This window comes from Chlorocebus sabaeus, chromosome 18, assembly GCF_047675955.1.
Source record: "Chlorocebus sabaeus isolate Y175 chromosome 18, mChlSab1.0.hap1, whole genome shotgun sequence".
In the NCBI taxonomy this organism is placed as follows: domain Eukaryota; kingdom Metazoa; phylum Chordata; class Mammalia; order Primates; family Cercopithecidae; genus Chlorocebus; species Chlorocebus sabaeus.
This window is the reverse complement of record NC_132921.1, coordinates 30,540,774-30,563,565: the sequence shown is the minus strand read 5'-3', so window position 1 is coordinate 30,563,565 and position 22,792 is coordinate 30,540,774. Positions and strand designations below refer to the sequence as shown.

Sequence of the window (22,792 nt, the reverse complement as noted above, 5' to 3'; positions counted from 1 at the left end):
GAAGCCTCCTCCGTCCGCTCTTTTTTCCCTAAGCCATAGTCTCTGTGCCCCCACCCCCTTCCCGTGGAATCTTTGCCTGATCCAGTTCCTTTCCCTCCAGTCTCCACATTTTCCCTTCCAGCCCTCCACTTCTCCGGATCAATGTGTAGTACGGTTCCAACTCCCAGCTCGCACACCACTGGCGGACACCCCAGTAACAAGTGAGAGCGCTCCACCCCGCAGTCCCCCCACCCCACCCCGCCTCTCCTCCCTGGGTCCCCTCGGCTCTTGGAAGAAAAACCAGCAGCATCTCCAGCTCTCGCGCGGAATTGTCTCTTCAACTTTACCCAACCGACGACATGGAACCAGCCTCAACCTTTTAATGCACAGCCCGGCCACAGGATTGCCTTCCATCTCCTCTTGGTCCCTCCTGGATGTGGTTTATTGATGACTTGCGAGCCCCTCAGAGAGCTGTCTTCCCTCCTCTGGCTCCCTCCGTTTCCTTGAGTTAGTTTTCCAAGGTTTTACCGGGGCTCGGGATCTCTTGGACCGAATGGAACTTTTTGCTGCCTGCTTTTGCTGCTGATTCTGTCAGTGGACAAGGAAAAAGGCTTCGAAGGCAGCAGAGGCACAGGGGAGGTGGAGAAAGAGGTGGAGGAAGAGGACGAGGAGGAGGAGGAGGAAGCCGAAGGGGCTCGGCGCGTGTGTGTGCATGTGTGCATGCGTGTGTGAGTGCATGTGTGTGAGTGCTGTCGCTGCCCACGACCCCTGGCCCCGAAGGTGTTGGCTGAAATATGGAGAATAGTCTTGGATGTGTTTGGGTACCCAAGCTGGCTTTTGTACTCTTCGGAGCTTCCTTGCTCAGCGCGCATCTTCAAGTAACCGGTAAGTGGTTCTTTCCTTTCTTCTCGTCGCACCCCCTTCCGTACCCCACTTCCTTTCTCATCTCATTTGGCGAGTAGTAGAATTGAGGTGGGGGATAGCAAGAGATTTGGCGCTTGCGCTGCCGCCCCCCCCATTTCCTCACCGATGATAAAAGATAGAAGTGTTTTTTTCTTCCCTGGGGGCGGATGATGGTGGGGCTGGGTGCTAGGGGCACCCCTTCGCTGTTTTAAAATCCGATGCTTCACGCATTTTTGCCTCTGCAAATACTTGCGTTGGTTTGGAGAGCCGGCGGGCTGGGGCAGGTGGTGGGGATATCGTTGAAAGGAACTGGGTTGTATCCTTAAAGCCTCAGAAACCTATCAAGTGGGGAGGATTGGGGCAACAGGGGCAGGCAAGAAGGACGTGCAGGGGCTTTGAGGATGTCTGCGCAGAATGTAGATGGTGGGGCTGAGTCGTTGGTGTGTGAATACATCTCCTTTTGGTTTGGATTTTTGGACTTGGTGATTGAGAATCGGGAAAGGGACAGCTAATATGTTTTGGTACTTCCAAGGAGGGGATCCCGGTACTGAAGGAGGCACAGAGTTGCCAAGGAGGAGGGCGTGTTTAATTTTGTTTTATTTTTTAACGGTGAATGTAGTTTGCAAGCTGAGTCTCCATATAGCTCCAGGACACCTCCAAACTCCAAATGATTGATATTCCAGAGAACCGGCCCCCTGGCCCTGGCACTTGCCAAGCTCAGTTTCTAATTAAAAATGGCAAAACTGTTTGGGGATTGGATTGGGCTAGAGCAGGAGAAAGAGGGACCTGAAGGCTGATCAGGGCTGCTGTAATCTCCGAATACGGAGCTGGCGGCTTCGACGGCCAAAAGAATAGAAAAGAGCCAAATGACTTCTGATAAGGTCCACTTGTTTTGCGGGACCTCACCACAAGTGTCGATGGGCACTGGGGTACAGGGAGCGGGCCTGGCAAAGGAGAGGAGAGCGGCTGGCTGAGCATTCAGATCCTTTCGGAAACGACCTTTTTCCAAATCCAAAGGAAAAAGAGGCTCAGGCAGAGACCTGGCGTTGAGTAGGAGCTCCCCAGTTCGTGCCTGGGAAATTAATAGGGAATGGCACAGAAATCGCGGCCAAGCCCCCAAGCTCCCCGGAGCCCGCAGCTCCGGCTTTCTCGTCTCTGCTAAGTGCTGCATGGCCAAGGGTTGCGAACGTGAGTGGAAAATGCGCCTCTCACGGTCGCGAAGGATTCAGTCAAGCGCCGAGGCAGCCCGAGGCTCCCCAAAGCCTGGCGCGGCCGCACGCAGGCAGGAATCTGCGCTTGCATTCGGACTCAGCTCCTCATCCTCCTTTGGCCCGAGACAGAGAGAGCAGGCAGGAAGGGTGTGTGTGTGTGTGTGTGTGTGTGTGTGTGTACGCGCGCTCGTGTGATGAGCGCGTACCCGCATCCACGCGCTTAGTCGCTGGTGCTCCCTCCCTCCCTCTCGGCTCTCGGGCCGGTCCCCTCCTCCCCCGGCTCTTCTCTCCCGGAGCTTTGTCCTCAACAATTACTCTCGCGAAAGGTGGGCGTGGGGGCGGGGGGCGGGGGGGAGCGCATCTCCGCAGTAATGAATAGATGTCTGTTTTAAATTCCCTCCTCGAGACCCTAAAATGATAGAGGCTGCTGCGAGGAGGACCCTCCTTCTGCCCAGAAGATTGACTTGGGCTTTCTATGGCAGTTTGCCCACGGGAAAGGGGAAGTTCAAGGGGCATCCCTCACTGGGTAGAAAGTCTGGCTAACAGCGGGACTGCTGGCCTGAAAGGTGCTAGCTGAATGCACTGCATGAAGCAAGCTGTACAAAAATGAACAATGATGTCAATTACACGACAGTAGTTTAAAGCTATTTCTCAAGTGACTTTTGTCTGGCATAGGGTGGGGGTAGATTAATAGAGATAAATTTATGTACGTTTTATGAATGTCTAAATTAATTAAATATTCTCTTTTCACTTGTTTATGTTTCTTGTCCAGAGAGTCAGGGCCATGTTTAATTTTAATTTCCTCCTCAACAGACAGATCTATGCTTGAAAAAGCAGATGTAAAGAAGGGATACACACACACACACACACACACATGGGTTATGTTGGTGGATAGGCTAATGGATCTAAATCTTTAAACTTATCTACACTTCTAAATCCATATCTGTTATTTGCAAGTGAGTTGTGATGCAGTTTGTGCAGTTCGCAGGAAAGTGGATGGTGCACTTTTATGATATTGCCAATTCACATCACTCTGGCCTTTGCTCATTAATCTGAGTATCACTTCTTTCTCCTAGTAATAATTTCCCCCATTTAGGAACATGGCAGGAAACTTACAATAAGAAAGCATAGTTCACTCTATAAAAGGACCAGTAGGAGGTGCCCTTAATAAGGCCAAGTGTCTAGTTTACTGGCAATGAGATTCCCATTCAGCAGGGTGTTTTAAAGACTTTATTGATTGGTAACAAAGGATTATGGAGACTATCACAATAGCACTGGGCCTTTTCTCACTTTCTAGGTAAAGTCTGAAGCTACTGTAGATTTGTATGAAACTGTGATGATTTAACAAAGGACAGCCCTGAACAGTGTCAGTGGAGAGTGAGGACTTGATGTTGGGGAAGGAGGATGGTGACTTTTTAGTTTACTTCTGTAAGATTTCATCTCCTTATATATTTGATATGAGCCACAGGTGCAGGAACCATATAAAGTCTCAGGGGATCTCAGGTAAGATAACAATTTTAGATGTTGGATGTTAATGAGTGAAAAATGAGGTATACATATTAATTAATTCTTCATCCATGTTTGGGTTCCATTGCATTGAAAAAAATCTGTGAGTGTTTAATGTAGTCTGGATATGCTGAAATGAGGCTGGTTGCTCTCCCTAGGCGACTTCTTCTTATTCCCCCAACCAAAGCAGATCAGATGCCCCCATGTGGGTTTGCTTTTGAGTGGCGGGAGTATGGCAGAGCCTGAGGGCTCGGGGTAGGCTGGCCGTCCACTCCTCTTTGAGTGCCGCAGTATAAATCACCAGTGACCTGTCAGTGTCCATTTCCCCACACAGCAGCAGCTGCCCTCTGAGTTATAAAGCATGTGAAACGGCCACCATATATGTTATATGTGAATATATTAGGCTTAGTGCCTTTGCTTTAATGCTCTTAAAAGCTAGCCTGGCTTGAGATGCTGATAGGCATTTTTTTTTTTCTGGGAAGAGATTTATAACTTCTCAGTGTATATGACTTAAATTTATTCTCTGGCAAGTTAACCTGTCAGCAAACTTCTTTATTGTTTTCATTGAAGAGGAAGAGCTTTAATCCTATCTAAATTCCTGAATGAAGCTCTGCTGAAAGTTTCTCCTGGAGTACAGGGTAGTTGCAGGCTGTAGTATGGTTTCCTAAACCAATGGGATGCTTGACAAGATATATGGGGAGGTGATTTTTTGGTGGGCAGGCGGGGATATTTTTACTCGTTTTTAGAGAAGGAAGTTGTGATACTGCATCTTCTAAAGGAATTCCGGCAACTCCGTTATCTCAAAAGCATCTTTAATGAGAGGAAACATTTCTCACTTCCAGTTTCATAAATCTAACGGTCTGGGATTCTTCAAATGCATATGATATGCTCCTGGAATGTTTGCTGCTGTACGTAGTAGGGTCATCTAGTATGATCACTGCCATTTGGAAATGAGCCCTGATTTAAATTTTGACTTCCAGACAAAACACTTTACCTGGTGCCGCATGTTTAAAAGCAGTGCTGAAGTTTCTGAACAGAATATTTCTTGGCATGGGAGACTGTGCCCTAAGATTACATTTTAAAGTAAGTGTTCTTACTATCTTTGGAGAATTTGCCATCCTAAACTTTGCATATGAAAGTTTTTCTTCTTGATTCTACCAGTAAAGACAACTCTATTCAAAAAGAATGTAGTTGTTTTAGGGTATTTCTTTAAAATTAATATTCAATGTCCACATCCACACACAAAGAAGGAGGAGGATTTCCACCGCCTCATACCTTCTCCTTCAAATATATGACTTTGGTGTGAATTATGATAGCTCTAATCACATAAGGGCACTTGTGATTTCACTGGAGAATGAGTTCTTGCCTGATTAGAGATCTTCCTACTTTCCATAGGAAGTTTCCGGCCCACACTGCTATCAGAAACTTGCACCAAATTGGGAACACATTGCTCTGTTTTGGTATTTGTTACCCAGCTGTACATTTTTGAAGGATTAATCTGAGATGATAATCTCTTAGATGAACTATACACATAAATTTCAAGAAATCTTAGCTTTGCCTGAGGCCATAGAATAATGTCATAAACCCGTGAAATTACTTCATTAATTAAATAAAGATAAAAAGTCACTTGGTTCTGGAAAAGTACTGTACTCCTTAAGGAGGAATAGCAAATACTATGCACATTTACAATTCATAAAATGTAAACATCAGGTCTTTTCCCCCCTCTTTTTCCATTCCTTCCTTATAATGCTCTGGAGGAAAATTTAAGAGTTTCACGAGTTGTCACAACAGTTATGTCTTAAGGAATCATAGCTTGGAATCTCACTGACTCATGATTGATAGACACTCAATTAAATATCAACACAATGTCCAGTGAATTTTTCAGCAGCCTGCTGTGGGCTGCTTGCTTCTTTCCAGCTTGTTTCTAAGGAATCGAAACTCTCATTTCTAAGAGGGGTGGCATCAATACTGCCTCCCTTGATGCAGCCCAAGAAAGCCTTTCTCACTCTGAAACCAAGGCTGGGACCCACAGGCACCACGTTTAACATGCTGTGTTACACTTTGCAAGGTCACGGAGATTTGCCTTAAAAATAAATTTTTAAGTGTTCATGCATGCTGCTTTTGCTGGAGAGTTAAACTGTACTTTAAATACAGTTAAATAGTGTTGTTTTCTTAAGAGGCTCTAACCTGTGGCCTCTCGGCCATTATTATTGAAGTTCTAGTGCTCACAATCTTTAAGAAGACACAGGAGTGAGCTCTACAAGATAATAGGTTATGACAACCTAGTTATGCTATTTTTTCTCAAAATGGTGTTACCAGGTTGGAATAATAGAACTTTAACATTTTTCAAAGTTACTACTTTTCAGATTAAAAAACATTTCTTAGTAGTACCGTAGTATCATAGTATCAGTAGCTTGGCACTGACCCAATGTATTTAAGATATTGTTCTTCAAAACAAGATCTCAAGGAAAGCCAATGTTAAACTTGTCAAGAAGAAAGGATGAGCAATCCAGATTATTTTCCCTGCAGACCAATAAAAAATGTGCAAGATAGAATTACAAGTTGCATACGCCAAATAGGTAATAGCAAAAAATAAAATGTAAATTATTATGCATCTTTATAATTGCAGCACTCAGGTAAACGAAACACAATTTAGTACCACACTTTATTTCTCTCATTCCAGAATGTTAATTCCTTATCTTATGTTTCTCTGGTTTAACACCATACTAACATGGAGAAATACAGGGTGGCTGACTGATGATCAAAATTATTGTAGTGCTCCAAAGTTATTTGACAAATTGTAGCCTGAGGTTTAACAACTAAACCCGTTTAATTCAACTATTAAATAAAAGTGTTTTCTTTGGTAGTTTAGAAATACCTGAGCTTTGTCCCAATGATGTGGTTTAGAAATACATAATAATGCGTAAGATTGAATATGCCTTCTTTTTCAATATCGATGGGAATTTGCCAGTGGCAATACCAGTGCATATTGCTGTTTTATTAATAGTTCCAAACAACCATATTATTCGTAGCTTTCATTTCTTGGGGGGAAAAGTTCAAGTAGGAAACACACAAATCATTCCATATTTATTGATCATATTTTTAAGGTGATTCTTATGGCATGACTTGGGTAGGAATGTTTCTCTTTTCTAGTAAATTCCACGAGCCCAGTGCCTATGATCTACTTCTACTTCATGATATACTTTAGCTTAATTTCACTGATCCAAATGTTTTGACTTTTATCTTGCTCATTCATTTCACCATTGCCCTCCAGGGAGGAAGCCCCTTTAAGACCATTTGTGGTTATTATGATGAAACTTAACAGGAGTATTTATTGCAATTTGGAGATTTCTTCCTGGTTCATCCTTTAAATATTGGTTCTTGCCTGAAGGTTACTCCTAAGAGTATCTAGGACAAACATGTTCCACTGAATTAACTGAATCTTTAGGATGTGATCTGATGAAAATACCAACTGGTTAGTGAGTTGTGTCCTGATAAGAGAGCTTGTCAAAACAACATTATTCTGGACCATCTACAATGTTCTTACACCTGCGTTTACATTTTTATGAGAGAAAAAAGGAGTTAAGCAGTTAATATAAATGTTTTTAACTCAAATCACAACATTTTAAGATTTTATTTATTTTTCTATAGTCTTTTAGAAATATTTCTCCACTCACTTAGCTGCCTCTTTAAAAGTATGTAGAACATAATTTAACCTGTTCTTAATAGATACAATACATCACTATGACTTCATTATAGTATTATGTGATTTTATAGGGATAATTTTTGAAGGCATTGCATCATACAGAACTGTTTATTTTTCCCATCAATTGACCGTGGACTATTACTCTTGTTGAGTTTCATCTCTGGGTATAAAATATATTTTGTCTACATCTTGTGTTCAGCTGAAACTCCTCCCTGTATAAAACTTCCTCAAAGCAGTTCTCTCTTTTAGTTTTGATGCTAAGACATAGGGAACTAAATTTTGTTGGGGTTGTGTTTAAAGTAGGAGAGGAGATTAGAAAACAGCAATTGAATCCTTCATTAGAGGAATATCTAATTAGTTTTAACTAATGATTCTGTAGCATCTGATATTAATTTGGATGTCATTTGTACTTTGTACAACATATTTTTCCTTATTAAATGAGAATATGGACTAGATCAATTCTAGTTACATTATTAGTTTCAACATTATATAATTTATTTAAATTATGAACTATACTATATATATATAGTGTTTGGTATAATTAATAATACAATTCATGAAAGTGATAACAATAATAAGAATGTAATAATAACAAATACCCATGTACCCACTAGCAGTTTTCTGATTTTTGTTTTAATCCCTTACCTTTTGTACAGTTTTTCCACATATGTATACATCTTAACATGTTACTTTACTTTGGCTGTTCTTAATAGTAATAAAATAAATATAATGTATATATTCTCTGACTTACATTTTTGCTGAACATTAAGTATTTGAGTTTCATCTACGTGGATTCATATTGCTGTATTTCAGTCACTTGCTCTGGCGTATAATACTTCATGATATTAATTAACCATAGCTTATTTAATCTACTCTTGATGGATTTTGAAATTCAGTTTTTTGCTATTGCTAGTAAAGTTGGCATGAACATTCTGGTGCAGGTCCACCAGCACAAATTTGCCACCATGTTTAAGGTGCATACCTAGGAGTGGAATTGCTGAGTCATAGAAGGATATCTTTACTTCCAGAAGGCAAACACATGCTGCAGTTATTGAAATCCCCACCAGGGGCAGATGAAAGCTTCTTTGCTTCATGCCTCTGTCAACACTTGGTATTTTCTATGCTTAATTTGCGCTCATCTGGTAACTTCTCATTGTGGGTGTAATTTGCATTCCCCTGATTGCTTATAAGTCTGAACATTTTTTCCATTAATTTGTTAGCTATCTGTGATTTCAGCAAGACAGTTCTATGATTCTGTTTCTTCAACTGAGCAACCATTTGCTTTTAGACATTAATATTATTGGTAGTTATTCTGTTTCTTCCACTAAGCAACCCTTTGCTTTTAGGCACAGATGTTATCAGTAGTCTAATGCTCAGGAAGTTGTCACCTGATACTATATCATGTTGACTCTGGCCCAGGCTTTATTTAAGCACCTTCGCAAAATGTACACTGATTTTGAGTTGAAAAGAGATTCTTAGTCACTGTAACATTATTGATTACCCAGAGCAAGTCCTGCCATGTTAGTATCCTGCCTTATCCTGTTTATTGTGTCTTTATAGAGAATCATTTACAGGGAAGCAGGATGCTGGGATGCCAGGCTTAATTTGAGGCTCATTCCATTATGAATCCCCTGAATATAATGGAACTAAAGGATAACTGAATCACAGAGTAGCAATGGTAGATACCAAATCTGAGTTAAAAATCTTAATATGATCATTTGAATTTGGGTATATTTCCAACATGGTAAAATACATAGGCCCGATATCATTGTTACATTTATGGCATATATGACTGTGGGTTTCAAACAAACACATGTGCTTTGTGCACCAGCCCCCACCCCAATTTCTGTTTGGGTTTATAATTGTTTCACCTGCTCCCATGGGACAGGCTAATGAAGATCCCTGAATGAAATAAAGCCTCAGATGTACTTGCAGAGGCCTCTATAGTGTATTGCCTTCTGTGCAGACTCATTAGAGATGTAAGCCAAGGCTGAGACATCTAAGCAAACCCTCTGCACCCAGAGTCCTCAATCCATTGTTCCTGCATCTTTTTTCAGCCTCATGGGATCCCAGAAGAATATAAATTAGAGAGAAAAATCTGCAAAGCTTTTCCTTTCATGTTTAATGTCTGGGCAGAGCTGTTCCCTGCAGGACAATTTCTGGTTATTTTCTCTGGTTTGAGGCATCTCCAGGGATGGTTTGGTGACTGTTTCCCTTGGGGAAGTTTTCAGCAGCATATCAGTCTTGCTGTTAAAAATTTATTTTACAATTCAACTGAGATAGTCCTGTTCTAAATGTTCTTCCCATCACTCTTGTCATCTGGCTTTTGATTCCTGCGTACCCCTTTCAGTGACACTGCCTCTTCTGGGCTAAAATGTGTTAAATAATTCGAGCTATAAATCACTCTTGCCTCCCTATTTGGTCTTTACTTAACCAGACTGTAAATATTTAGTTCATTTGATTTTTTCTCATACCTCTCCAGAAGCTTAATCATGTTTAGTCTTCTTACTTTAACTCCCTCTAGTTTGTTTATATCTTTCTTGTAATCAAGGGGCCTAACTCTAATGTGCTCTTCTAAGTAAGCTCTCCCAAGTCATACATTATAAAATATAAATTCAACATCATCTTTAGCTTATTGTACAGCCATAGACACACACATGGTCTCTCAAAATTTGTGTTATCAGTTTTCAGGTAGTACTATCCATACCTGATAAAATCATTGAGATATTATAAGGACCAAATAAGACCAAGTATTCATTGAAGATAATATCGTAGTTACTGAGCCTTTATCAAGGGTTACAAAGAGATGAATAAAAGTTTAGATGTGTTTCTGCCCTGCAGGGGCTTTTCCTTCAGTGAAGGTGGCAGGCACACACAGAGGTAGGTAGGATACAAGGCAGAACAAAGTACTCACTAAAAAGGGACACAAACAGTTCTGCTTTTCATGTGGTTCTTGTCATTGGTTCTGTTTATGTGATGGATTACGTTTATTGATTTGCGTATGTTGAACCAGCCTTTGCAGGGACATGGATGAAGCTGGAAACCATCATTCTCAGCAAACTAACACAGGAACAGAAAACCAAACACCGCATGTTCTCACTCATAAGTGGGAGTTGAACAGTGAGAATGCAGGGACACAGGGAGGGGAACATCATCACACACCGGGGCCTATCAGGGGGTGGGGGGCTAGGGGAGGGATAGCATTAGGAGAAATAAATGACAGGTTGATGGGTGCAGCAAAGCACCATGGCACATGTATACCTATGTAACAAATCTGCACTTTCTGCACATGTATTCCAGAACTTAAATATAAATTTTTAAAAACTCATAATATATTAATATAAATTAGCCAGATTGACTGACAGAGTCAATTCATTCATCCTTGTATCCTTAAATTGATTGGACCAAAAAAAAGGCAAGGGAGTTTAGAGTTGTCAATCATGTTTAAACCAAAGTATTGGTATGGTAAGAATGAGGATATTACGGTTTTGCCTACAGATCTGGTAGCCTGTTGCTATGAAAACATTCCCAGACTTTCATGACTCTTTCTTCCCATTTTTCTTGAATGTTCCAGGTGTTGTGTTAAGGTGGTAATGGAGCTTAGAGCCCAGTGAGATAAACATGCTAATCAAATACATATATTAACAAACCTACAATTCCAAATGAGATAAGGCTTTAAGAAAGAAAATACTGTAGGGGGGGGGGGTCTCAGACAGTAGATCAAAGACAGCTTCCATGAGAAAGTGTGACTGAGTTTACACCTGAAGAATGAGTTAAGAAGGGGATGTTTGAGAGGGGCAAAGGAGAGAATATCAGATTTTAAAAAGTGAGCGCAAAGGCCCCACAGTGGGAGGAAAGGTTGTGAATTCCAAGATAGTTGTACCCAGGGCCACGAGAGCTAAACATAAAAATGGTTTAGCTAAGACTGGAGAAAACTTTGGGATTATCTCTCTCCGGTAGTAGCTACATGTACTTGGTAGATAATGATGGAATGAATTCAAATGAGTTCTTATCAAGGATCTTTCCTAATCTCAGTACAATGATTCAAAAATTTCAGCAAACTACATAGGCCACCTTTTCCTTGATTTTTCTATTAGATGTGAATTTATGAACCTATCTGTCCTATATGTTTAGAGATACCTTATGAGGTGTTACGGCCGTATGCAACTGAGAGAGGGAGTTTGAAAAGTGTAGAGAGCTAGAAAAGTCGAAGTAATTATCATTTAACTTGGTAATAAGTCATTTCTCCTTTGAAAGCTATCACTGAACAGAGGGAAACAAAACTTCACCTTTTCTATAAAAATAGAATTGCCATGGACATTTCTTGTTCCTGTGGCCTCCTTCAAAATGTGTGCCTGAATGTGTTTAGTAAACAAAAAAGAAAAACTGAACCTAAATTTTTTGGAATTGTTACAGATTATTTTCTCGATATGATCCTTTTCTATGCATTTTATGCCCATTATTATTTCTTAAAAATGTGAATGAGTGTTCTCTTTGCTTTCAGTTACAGCTCGTTTAGAAGTCATTGAGCTTGCAACCTTTCCATGTCACCAGGCCTTGAACTACTGTACCACTTGAATCAACCTACCATCTGCCACTGGATGTTGCAAAGATTGTTGCTACACAGTCCTGTGGTCTTTGGTCTTGATAAGAGGAGGCATAGCCTAGGGGAAAAAGCATCCCAGCTATTGGGTTTGATTGAGATCCTTAAACTCACTGGACCTCAACTTTCCCACCTGTAAAATGGACACAAAATCAACCTCTGCTTCCCAGCTGTAAATTGGAGATAAAAATTACTCCAGTAATTAGCTATATAAAATATTTATTCCAATGCCTGACTTATAATAAGTATTTCATAAATGCTAGCTATTGTTAATAATATGTTAGTACGGGCTACATTTATTCTGAGATAATCCTTACAAATAGAAAATTTCACAGGCACAGGCCAGTCATTCTAGAACCCACCTCAATTTTATTGTTGTGATTTTAAAGACTTAAAAATAAATTAAGTTAGTCAGACTCCAATGGCAATTTTGAAATCAATCATGTCATGGTTTAGTGGGCCCTGGTCCTATGACTTTGCTTGATTTAGAGGCTCATAGGTCCAGCTAAGTTAGATCTGATACAATGCAATACTGATCAAACTTGGCAGCCTATAACACACTTCCTGTGGATTCTCCATCCAAAGCATCCTCCCCTATTAACTCTTCCCTGGTTGACCATGTCCATTTTCTACAGACCCATCATCTACTCAGCAGGTGCACCTAGAAGCTAATACTTGCTTGGTTAATGTGTAGTACTAGATATAATTGATCCTGAGGGTCTTCTCTGGGGAGGAGTGGCTCTCATCTTAATTCTGTGTCAGTACCCAGCCCTTCTTCATACCAATTAATTTAGAGTCTTGGAGATGGGGCCCAGGCACAAGTATTCTAAAATCTCCGATGGTGATTTCAACATGCAGTCATGTTTGAGAATCAGTGTCCTAGGGTCTTTCTACTCAAAGTGTGCAGTCCAGGAATCAAGGTATTTGTATCACCTGGGAGCCTATAAGAAATGCAAAAACCTCAGGCCGCACCCAGACATGCTCAATTAGAATCCCAAATGACTGAGGAACACTGCCTTAGATGATTGAAAGTGTCAGATAGGGAGGTGATCCTTGCCTCTATTCTTCACAATTGTAAGCAATCATCTAGTCAATGGGAAACTGCCCCTACTACACTAGTTTAGTCTTAGCTTGAAACATCTGTGGCATGCTTTGGCTTCAGGAGTTGGTCTTATAATGGCAAACTATGCCAACATCAAAGAGTCTTCTGGTTTGTGGTTTAGTGGCTAATATATTTCATGGAGACCATGACACATTTCATTTTCCTTGAGATAACAAGCCCTTGAAAATGCTCTTTGTGTGTTCCATCTGCCTTTTCCCTTCTTTTCTCATCAATACTCAAGAAGGTACATTTTACAATGGTCTGCTGGTTTTCATTCTATATTTTTCCCTCCTTCAACTCTCTTTCCTCCTTAAAAATGCTCAGACACAGGGAAAAAGAAAGACACTTGAAAGGGATATTGAGGCCCTGGGCCCCCCTCCTCCCTCTTTACTCTGTGTCTCAAGTCTGATGCTGAGAGCACACACATGCTCAAAGTGAGACCCTGATGGGGGTGACCCCATACTGAACTTTGCCTTTTGATTGGGAATGGTCTTCAGGGCATAAAACAGACCAAGTGCTCATTTGCCTGAGCCTCTGTGGCAGAGGAGAAGGGGTGTAACAGAGGTTTTTGAAGAAGAGTAAAGCTTTACAGGCAGAAAGCTCAGTTGAGGGTTTTGAAGCTTTTGCTCTCCACTGCCTGGCAGAGAGAACAGCTTTAACTGGCGTGCTTCAAATCAGAGTCTACAAGAAGAGAACGTGGGGGCTCAGCTGCGCAGATTGGATCAATTTGAATGAAAATCACTAGTGTTCCTCCTGGGGAGAGAGGTTTCTGCTTAGCTCGTGAACTGTAGGCCCTTCTCTGGTCCTGGTAGTAAATGAGTAGGGCTTTTGTGAAAGGTTATGTAAGGCTGCTGTTTTCTCTCCCTGCCTAGAGTAAAATTCTATTTATAGGGGGGTGAACTGCCTCTCAGCGAAACATGCATTTTATACACTATAGCTTAGGAAAGATAATTTAATAAATCTTTAAGACAAAATTAAGGAAAGAGAGAGAACAAAATCCTAGGCAGAAAGAGTGGGACATACAGCAAGTAATAGGAGAAAGAGAAAGCGTCATTGCTCTAGACTTAGTTACTGAAGTAGTGATTGAGTGACGGATCATTCTCATGTGCCTGGGACTGAGGAGTTTTACAGGAAGAAAGACTTTCAGTGCTAACAGTAGGACAGCCTCAGGTAAACTGGAATGGTTTGTCACCCCTAATTTGGTACCTATCATGGGGAGGGGAGTAGAAAGAACCCTGAAAGATTTTCAGCAGGGAAATGACATTTTAGATAACACACTGTTAGCCCTATGAGGAAACAATTAGAGAATGGTAGCAAGACCTATTATGAGGGGATGTTCTAATAGTCCAGGAAAGATGAGTATCTGGTTGGAGGTTTAGAAGCAACTTGTATATTAGCCATGATATCTAGGTCATGGAGAACTTACTCTCTAATCTTTTGGCAAAGTCAAACTTGATGTCCAAAACCAAAGGTTTTTTTTTTAACCAACTCCTTGGTCAAAGCACTGTCAGAGAACTCATTTTTGAATCAGGTTATCTTTTGGACATAATAAGATAATGTATTTATTGGAGAAGTCATGTCTAGTACTTCTGTGTTCCACTGTGTCTAGTACAGTGCTGAATACATATTAATTATTCAATAAATACTCATTACCAAATTGATTTTTATACAATGATTATTCTCAAATTTGCATGAAATCTGAAGTTTCTTTCTACATGAGCTTCACAAAGTTCAGTTCAGCATATAAAAATTTCAGGGTTACTCAGTTTTTACTTACCAAGAGGTTTATTCTGTTTTCTTTTTCTCTCTCCCCTTCTTTTGCCTGATTTTTCCTTTGCGTGCCATTATTAATAATTTTGTTGGCAGCATTTCAGAGTGTTTGTGAGAAATTCAAAATTGAGGAAATTCTGGAAATAGCAAAATGTAAATGTATAAAGTCTATAGAATTTGCTATCTCTTTAAGCCCTGTTACAAATGCATATAGGGTATTTGTCAACTCGCATATATGAAAATGGAACAAGATAAAGTAGGTGAATAATTATTTCCTACATAATAATCCCAGGGATAGACTCTGTGTTTGCCTTCAGAGAACCATTCCTGAAGACTTGGGTGAGTCAAAGCATTAAAGTGTTATTTTTGTAGAAGTCAGTAGAAGTCAAGACAAGATGATGGAGATTTTTAAAAAGCACATAGAATGAAAAGGACAAAATTTCTTGTGTTTCAAAGCACTAATCAGGCAGAAAAGGACCTCAGCAGGTGTTTGAGAAGACCCTTTTCTACTGATGAGAACTCGGGGGCCCAGAGAAGCTAGGTGAGTCTCTAAACCACAAATCTAAGAACAAGTTCCATGAAACATTATTATGCACACGTGGGTGCAAATCTTAGCTCTACCAAGATTTAGCTGTATGACTCTCGCTAAGATTCAGCGTCCTCATTTGTAAAATTTGGAAAGCCATTGATGAATGGATGACATTTTTGAAAAACATTACACTCAAGGATTGTCACAGTCTTTGGCACATATCGAACACTAAACTGTTTCTATTTTTATTTGTTCATTCAACAGATGTTTTTAAAGGTAATGTTTGATATATCATATTTGTTAGCTCCTATGGTGTATTTAAACAGCATATAAACACACTGCCTCTGTTGTTGTTAGTGAACCAAGTGGTTGGAGGAATAAGACCTAGGCAGTTTAAATGTGTAAGAAAAAAAAATGATGAGCAGAATCACAAGGCAATGTATTATTGTATTATTAAGACCAAATGAGTGAGAGGTGCAGTTAGAGGAGGGAAATAAAACATGATCAGAAAGCCTTCCAGAATGCAGAGGGATTTAGTCTGATAGGTAAGGTAATTGGAAGACCTTACCCACATGGGACCTGACTTTATGTGGACACTGTTCTTTACATGTTCAGGCTTTGGAAGACAAAAAAGAAAAAGAAATGATGGCGGTACTTCACTGCAGAGGGCTGCTCAGCCCAGGCAGCAGATCTCTTCACCAGCAATGACTTCCCTGGTCCCTAGCCTTTTCTCAAGCAGATTTATGATAAGGCTAGGAGAAAAAGGAAGAGAGATGTGACAAGATAATCTAAGAAGTAACTTTGGTGGCATACATAATGTAATTTTAAAATAAAGAGGCTTTACCTGTAGGGCTTTTCCTAATAGTTTTAAGGAGCTCTCAGAAGCTCAGGGAAGGACAGATGCCATCACATACTGCATTTTGAACTTGGAAATCTAGTAGCTGAGAAAGCATATTTAGGCTCCTGCACTACTGAAATAAGTCTGTGCTGGAAATTAATGTTTTCATCTTTTTTTCTTTCAGCCCAGCTTCAAAATGTATAGAAAACTTTGGTTCAGGATGCCAAAACCCTGTATTACTAATGCATAAAGGGTATTAGCTAGTTCATCAAAGATCTTCTGTACATTTTGCAGCCAAAGGGCAGGTAGCTCAGCTCAAAATTTGCAACTTAAATAGCTCTTCTTTTGTTCTTTCTTCCAAAGTACACAGTCATATGAGGTTATGATAATTAATAATTGACAAATTATTATGATATTGTTCCATGCTTATCTGAGACTTTCTGTCTTCCAATGGCTTTTGAATCTTTTATCTATATTCATCTCTCAATACCTCTATTAAGAGGACAAAATGGCTAATTTATCTCATATGGGTTTTTTGTGAGGTTATGAGACTTGTGGCCAGTTATTTGTTTAAGATCACACAGAAGTTACCTGTTCTGGATGGAAAACCTAAATCTTTTTTTTTTTTTTTTTTTTTTTTTTTTTTTTGAGTCACAGTCTCACTCTGTCACCGAGGCTGGAGTACAGTGATGTGATTTTAGCTCACTACAACCTCTGCCTCCTGGGTTCAAGCAATTCTCCTGCCTCAGCCTCCTGAGTAGCTGGGATTACAGGCACCTCCCACCACATCCGGCTAATTTTTTGTATTTTTAGTAGAGACAGGGTTTCGCCATATTGGCCAGGCTGGTCTTGAACTCCTGATGTCAGGTGAAATGTCCACCTCAGCCTCCCAAAGTGCTGGGATTATAGGTGTGAGCCACTGCTTCTGAATCTGGCTTAACCCTTGTACTCACCAGTACATATTGGACACTTTCCAAAAGCAGGACATTCTATTCTTTTGTTCCCCTAAAATGCATGTACTAAAAAATGCCACCTAACACTCAGATCTTGATTTCTAATACCATTCTCCGATAAAAGAAACCAGAGCTCCTCAGGGAAATAGCTGCTTCTGGGACTTATGCAGAAAATATACAAGATAAGGCTGGAGCATCTTGGAGTGCCAGAAAGGAAGAAATTTTTGAAAAAAATGAAAAACCCACAACGATAGAGTATGTGAAAGGGACACAGAACCTAACTGAAAGAGCTCTCAATGGTCAAAGCTGCAATAATTTGAGCAAGAAAATCAATCAACTAGTTTCCTATTATAACCCAAAATATAAAATAAATATTCATGAGTACATACTGATATAAATAAATAATTGAATAAATAAAGGGAAGAGACTTAGATAAATCCTCTATGCAGAAGAATTCCAAATATATATATTCCACTCTCAAAGAGTGGATAGAGTACAACCCATATTCTTTTAAGTGTGGGCTATGCTTAGTGACTTCCTTCCAAAGAGTACAGTATACAAGGGGGAGGGGAGGAAGTTAACTACAGTAGAAAAATCAGCCGAGGTAGGCAGATCATGAGGTCAGGAGATCGAGACCATCCTGGCTAACATGGTGAAACCCTGTCTCTACTAAAAATACAAAAATAAATTAGCTGGGCATGGTGGCGGGTGCCTGTAGTCCCAGCTACTTGGGAGGCTGAGGCAGGAGAATGGTGTGAACTCGTGAGGCAGAGCTTGCAGTAAGCTGAGATCACACCACTGCACTCCAGCCTGGGCAATAGAGCGAGACTCACTCTCAAAAAAAAAAATATATATCTGACAAATACTACCTCAACCAGGTGATCAAGGTCATCAGCAGCAGTAGTGATAAGTCATGTTGATAGCATGTACCCCCTGATATGATGTGATGAGGATGGCATTTTACCTCTGTGATCTTCCTTTTCCAAATCTGTAACCCCAGTCTTACAATGAGAAAAAGAATAGACAAACCCCGTTTGAGATTCTACAAACACCTGACCGTATTCCTCAAAATGATCTAAGTCTTTAAAATTAAAGAAAGTGCGTGAAACTGTCAGAAGGAAGAGGATTAGGACAAACTGTGATGTGTTATCCTTGGTGGGATCCAGGAGCAGAAAAAGGACTTCAGGAAAAAATGAAATACATTCTAAAGTATGGACATTAGTTAATAATAATGTATCAATATTGATTCACTGATTTTTATAAATGTGCCATGTTAGTGTAAATTGTTAATAATGCGGAAACTTGGTGTGGGGTAAATCAGAACTTTGTACACTCTTCACCATGTATCTGTCAATCTAAAACAGCTCTATAAAAAAAGTTTAACTGTAAAAAGTACTCTCATGTTTGATAAGAGTGGGACACCAAGCAGAGCACTGATTCCACTAAACTTGTGTTTTCCTCTTTAAGGATCAGAATGGCACTCTTGTATGGTTATTCTGAGAATTACAGACGATGTTTCAGTAACCCTTAGTATCCCTGCATGTTTCTCAAAGTGTGATCACATCAACACCACTTGTGGGTGTTTTAAAATACAAATATGCTGGCTTTGCCTCATACCTCCAGAATCAGAGTCCCTGGATGGACAATGAGGGGATAGGAAACAGCACTTTTAACAAGCTCTCTAGGTGATTCTTACATACACTTCACTTGAAAACCACTTGGCTGTGCATTGTCCCTAAAAATTAATAATGGTGGCTGTCTACTTATTCAGATAGTCTTTGAGCTCAGGGGATGATCTGGACTCACGTGAACTTGGGTTTAGATCCCAGGCCTACAACTTTCTAATTGAGAGAACAAGGACAAGATATTCCGCCTCTTTTGTGCCTTTGTTTCTTCATCTGTAAAGTACGAAAACAACACTTAATTCAGAGAGTACTTATAAAATCATTTCAGAAAAGTCATGTAAATTATTTACCATAGTACCATATTTACCATATCACCACTGCTCAACAGGCAGTGAGCACTAGCATGACTCTACTGGTATTCTATTAGCCCGGCTATTTAAATCAACATGAACATAAACAAAATTACTCCTCATTGTTACTGATACTCTCCACCCTCTAAAACTAGTCTTTGGCATCCTGCAATGCTTTCCTTACATGTTTCTAGGAGTCCTAAGAGCTATGTCACAAACCAGTTATCTTCTGCTAGGCACCTTCACATGTCTGGAAGTCTGGTATGCTTGCTGGCTTTCATGTCTCCAGGCAGCCACTGTCTCTTGCCTCTTGCCAGCCATCCTGCTCCTCTGGTAGATTGCTGCTGCAGCATCAGTGCTCTAGAACATTTCCAGTGCCCAAGCATCATTACTAAGTCTACTGACAAGAGTGTCCTAACGCTGATTCTCTCCCTGTTAAACTCTATCATACTGCTTGTGTCTTCTGTTTTATAAAATCCTCCATGACAACAATTCATTTAACTAGGGTCTGTAACTTTTCTCTCCATACGACTTAGATTCAGTAGGAAAAGGGCTGATCTGGGGACAGTTGTTGCATTTCCTATTCCCTGTCTTTAGCCTTTCTGTCTCCAAGCCACCAATGGAACTTCTTCCTTAAGTAGTATTTAAATTTCCCCTACATAAATGAGTTACTGCAGAGAGATGTCTATGTTTTTAGAATATACACCCTAGTCTGTTTCATTGGAATTGAGGTACACATGTGGTACAAAAATGTAGAATAATAATAATGGCTAATATTTGTGAAATTGTATGGTTTGAAGTGATATGGTAGATATTGCTTATGAAATATTTATTGCCCACCCATTTTTGTATTTAATACAGAAGAATATCCCATTTTAAGTAGCAATGTGCCAGCTCAAAGACTTGATTTATCAGACTCCCTTGCAGCTAGGGATAGTCAGGTGACAAGTTCTGGTGATTGGCATGGTAATCAGGACACTACCGGGGATTTCAGAGTAAGCTTACTCTCCTGTCCTAATCACCACTCCCTTCCTCCTTATTGTTTCCTTCTTTCTCTGGAAAGTAGGAATGATGCCTGAAATTGAAGTAGTCATCCTGTGTTACATCATCTATTATGAACAATAAGAAGGAAATGAGGAGAAGCTTGAGTCCATGGTGATTTCCTTGGGGTGGCTATACTATCTTGGGGTTGTTTCTTTCTAGACTTCTTGTTATGCTACAAAGTAAACCTCTGTTTGATTTTAAAACACTGTAGTGCGGTTTCAGTCACAGGCAATACTCAGTTCAAACTGCTATATGTTCCTATATTATTTTTTCCTCACAGTTAAACAGTGAGAGAGGAACTAATATTGTGTCCTTTTACAGATAGGAAAAGTGAGACACCAAAAAGTTGGCCAATGTTTTCCGTGCCTCCATGCTAGTAAATTGCAAACTTATGATTTAAATCCTGCTCCATAGCACATGTCCTTAATTAAGTCTATGCTATAACTCCTAGATAAATAGATGTTGTAGCTATTACACTATTGTTGTTATTTTTATTATTGTGGGTAATTATTACACTATTGCTTTTTATTTTTTTGCAAGTCACATTAACTCCTGCAATGTTGTTTTATTTTTGTTATTGTTATTCTCCTCTCTAAATGAGGGATCTTTTTCTGGGAACCATTTATTATTTAGACACTTCTAGATTATTGAGTATATAATAAAAATTCAATTTTCTGTTAATCATTTTCAAATGTCACAGTTTTCACTAACAAGTTATAAGACACCTTCGTGTACTTTAATTTCCTCTGAAGAAGAAATCCACTGCCACCTTATAAAAGACTAACATTCCAAATACAGTTTTAGAATGCTAATGCCTTACCTTAACAAGCCAACTGAACTCTGTGATTCACATATGTGCTGCAATTTCTCTCCCATTGTAGTATAAGGGAATTTCGCATAGTTTTGATGTATTGTGTAAATTAGGCCAACAAAGTGCTGTGCTATGTCTTCATTAAAATAGGAGACGGTAATAATGCAACCATGTAGCATGGTCTTGCAGGCTTTGAGTTATGAACATTCAATAGTGTCTCCTTACTTGTGCTTAAGTTGGCATTTGTAAGCAGCATATAATCAATTAATCAATAACCCAATTTTCTCTTAAAGAGATGGTGCATTATTTAAAAATATCAGAAACTGTTGTGTGATTTTATGAAAAGAGCCATTTCAGCAAAGAAACTTGTTTTAAAAACAGTGAAAGTCTTTTCTGGGGAGGACAATTTTGCTTAACTAAGCCAAAAGTGAAATTGGATACAAATGTTTAGTTCTTGAATCGTTTTATTGTTTGGCAACTATTGGAAAGGAAAGGACCAGTTTGGGACTGCTAGTAAGAATGCATTGTTTTTACTCATGATTGGAGGTGTGTAAGTGGACCCATCTATGAATGCACAGTAAAAGTCAACTAATCCTCAAACTTCCAGTTTTAAACTCATCTATTCTATCCTATTATTTATCAGTTTTAGAGTGTGCTAAGTTGCCTAATTTGTCTCACATGAGGTCACAGCAGCACCAAGTGATGCTTTCAGGGTGATGAAGCTGACAGTCACGTTGAGACAAAAACCTGGCCTTCTCAAACTTTAATATATATTTCTATCCTTATCTTTGTTATAATTTCTACCTAAAAAGACATATATGCTTATTATAAATATTCAAATATTACATAAATGTGTGAGTTTGAAAAGGAAATTGTTCCATAATCCCATCACTTCATAGTAAACCACAATTTATTTGTTTTGTTCAGTCTTTTTTGTCTCTTTCTCTACCTGCCGCACAATTACTGTGAAATTTGTGGAAAGTTAATGTTTATTTTTTCATTGCATTAAGATACTGAATTGTGTTTTCTTTCTACCAAATAAGTAAAAAGGAATATCGTGGGAAAAAAAACCCTCAAATATTTGCTTTGTTATTTAGACAACAAGACATAATTAAGATGAAAATGGTCTCTATAAAACAGATCACCTTTCACGAGAGGCACGTGCTAGGCACGCCTGTCTTCTAAAAACATTAGTTCCAATACCTCCAAAATGTTCAACTGCTCTCTTGAACCTTGCCTCTAAAGTGCAACCTGTGGGCCAGCCAACCTCCATATCACATGACAGCATATTAGAAATGCAGAAACTCAGGCTTCATCCAAAATTTACTGAATTCAAATCTACATTTTAACAAGATGCCCAGGTGATGGGTATGCAAGTCAAAGTTTGAGACATATCATTCTAGTAATAGCATGTTTCCTACTCAAATTGCTACCATATTCTAAGAGCTGTGAGTTACTCATGAATTAGCAATGATGTGCAGGCAAGGAACCAGTATCACCACAGCTCATTCACGTGGCTTCTAAATTTCCTCCAAAGGTGTGAGTGTTGTGCTCATTAAACAGTGTCAAGACCAGAATAACTGTCCAAGGGCTGGATCACATCTATTCTCTACGTTTAGGTCATGGCACACATTCTCATCCATACTTCTGAAGTCCCAAGGCACTAAAGACCACATTGATTGGAATAATTGTGTGTTCTATTCGAGTAACTGGCTGTTAATTATGCATGGCTTGATGTTATTTTGCTAATTCGTATACACCAAATGAACCATGAGTTGCTTGAAGGAAAAGACCAGTCCTTGAGCTCCTTTCTTCAAGGATGGCAGTCCTGTTTCCAGACATCTGGCCATTCCCATGAATGA

General features: G+C 39.6%; 1 protein-coding gene across 4 annotated transcripts in view; it reads left to right on the top strand.

Annotated features, from left to right (window-relative positions):
• The first annotated feature begins 236 nt into the window (after nt 1–236).
• The window catches only part of DCC (DCC netrin 1 receptor), a 1,222,872-nt gene continuing 1,200,316 nt past the window's right edge, over nt 237–22,792 (top strand). For all 4 annotated transcript variants that reach the window (XM_073006286.1, XM_037982936.2, XM_007973974.3 and 1 more), the window contains exon 1: nt 237–864. In XM_073006286.1, coding sequence (XP_072862387.1) covers nt 774–864 — 91 coding nt within the window. In that variant the 5' untranslated portion in view covers nt 237–773. The remainder of the gene's footprint in view (nt 865–22,792) is intronic.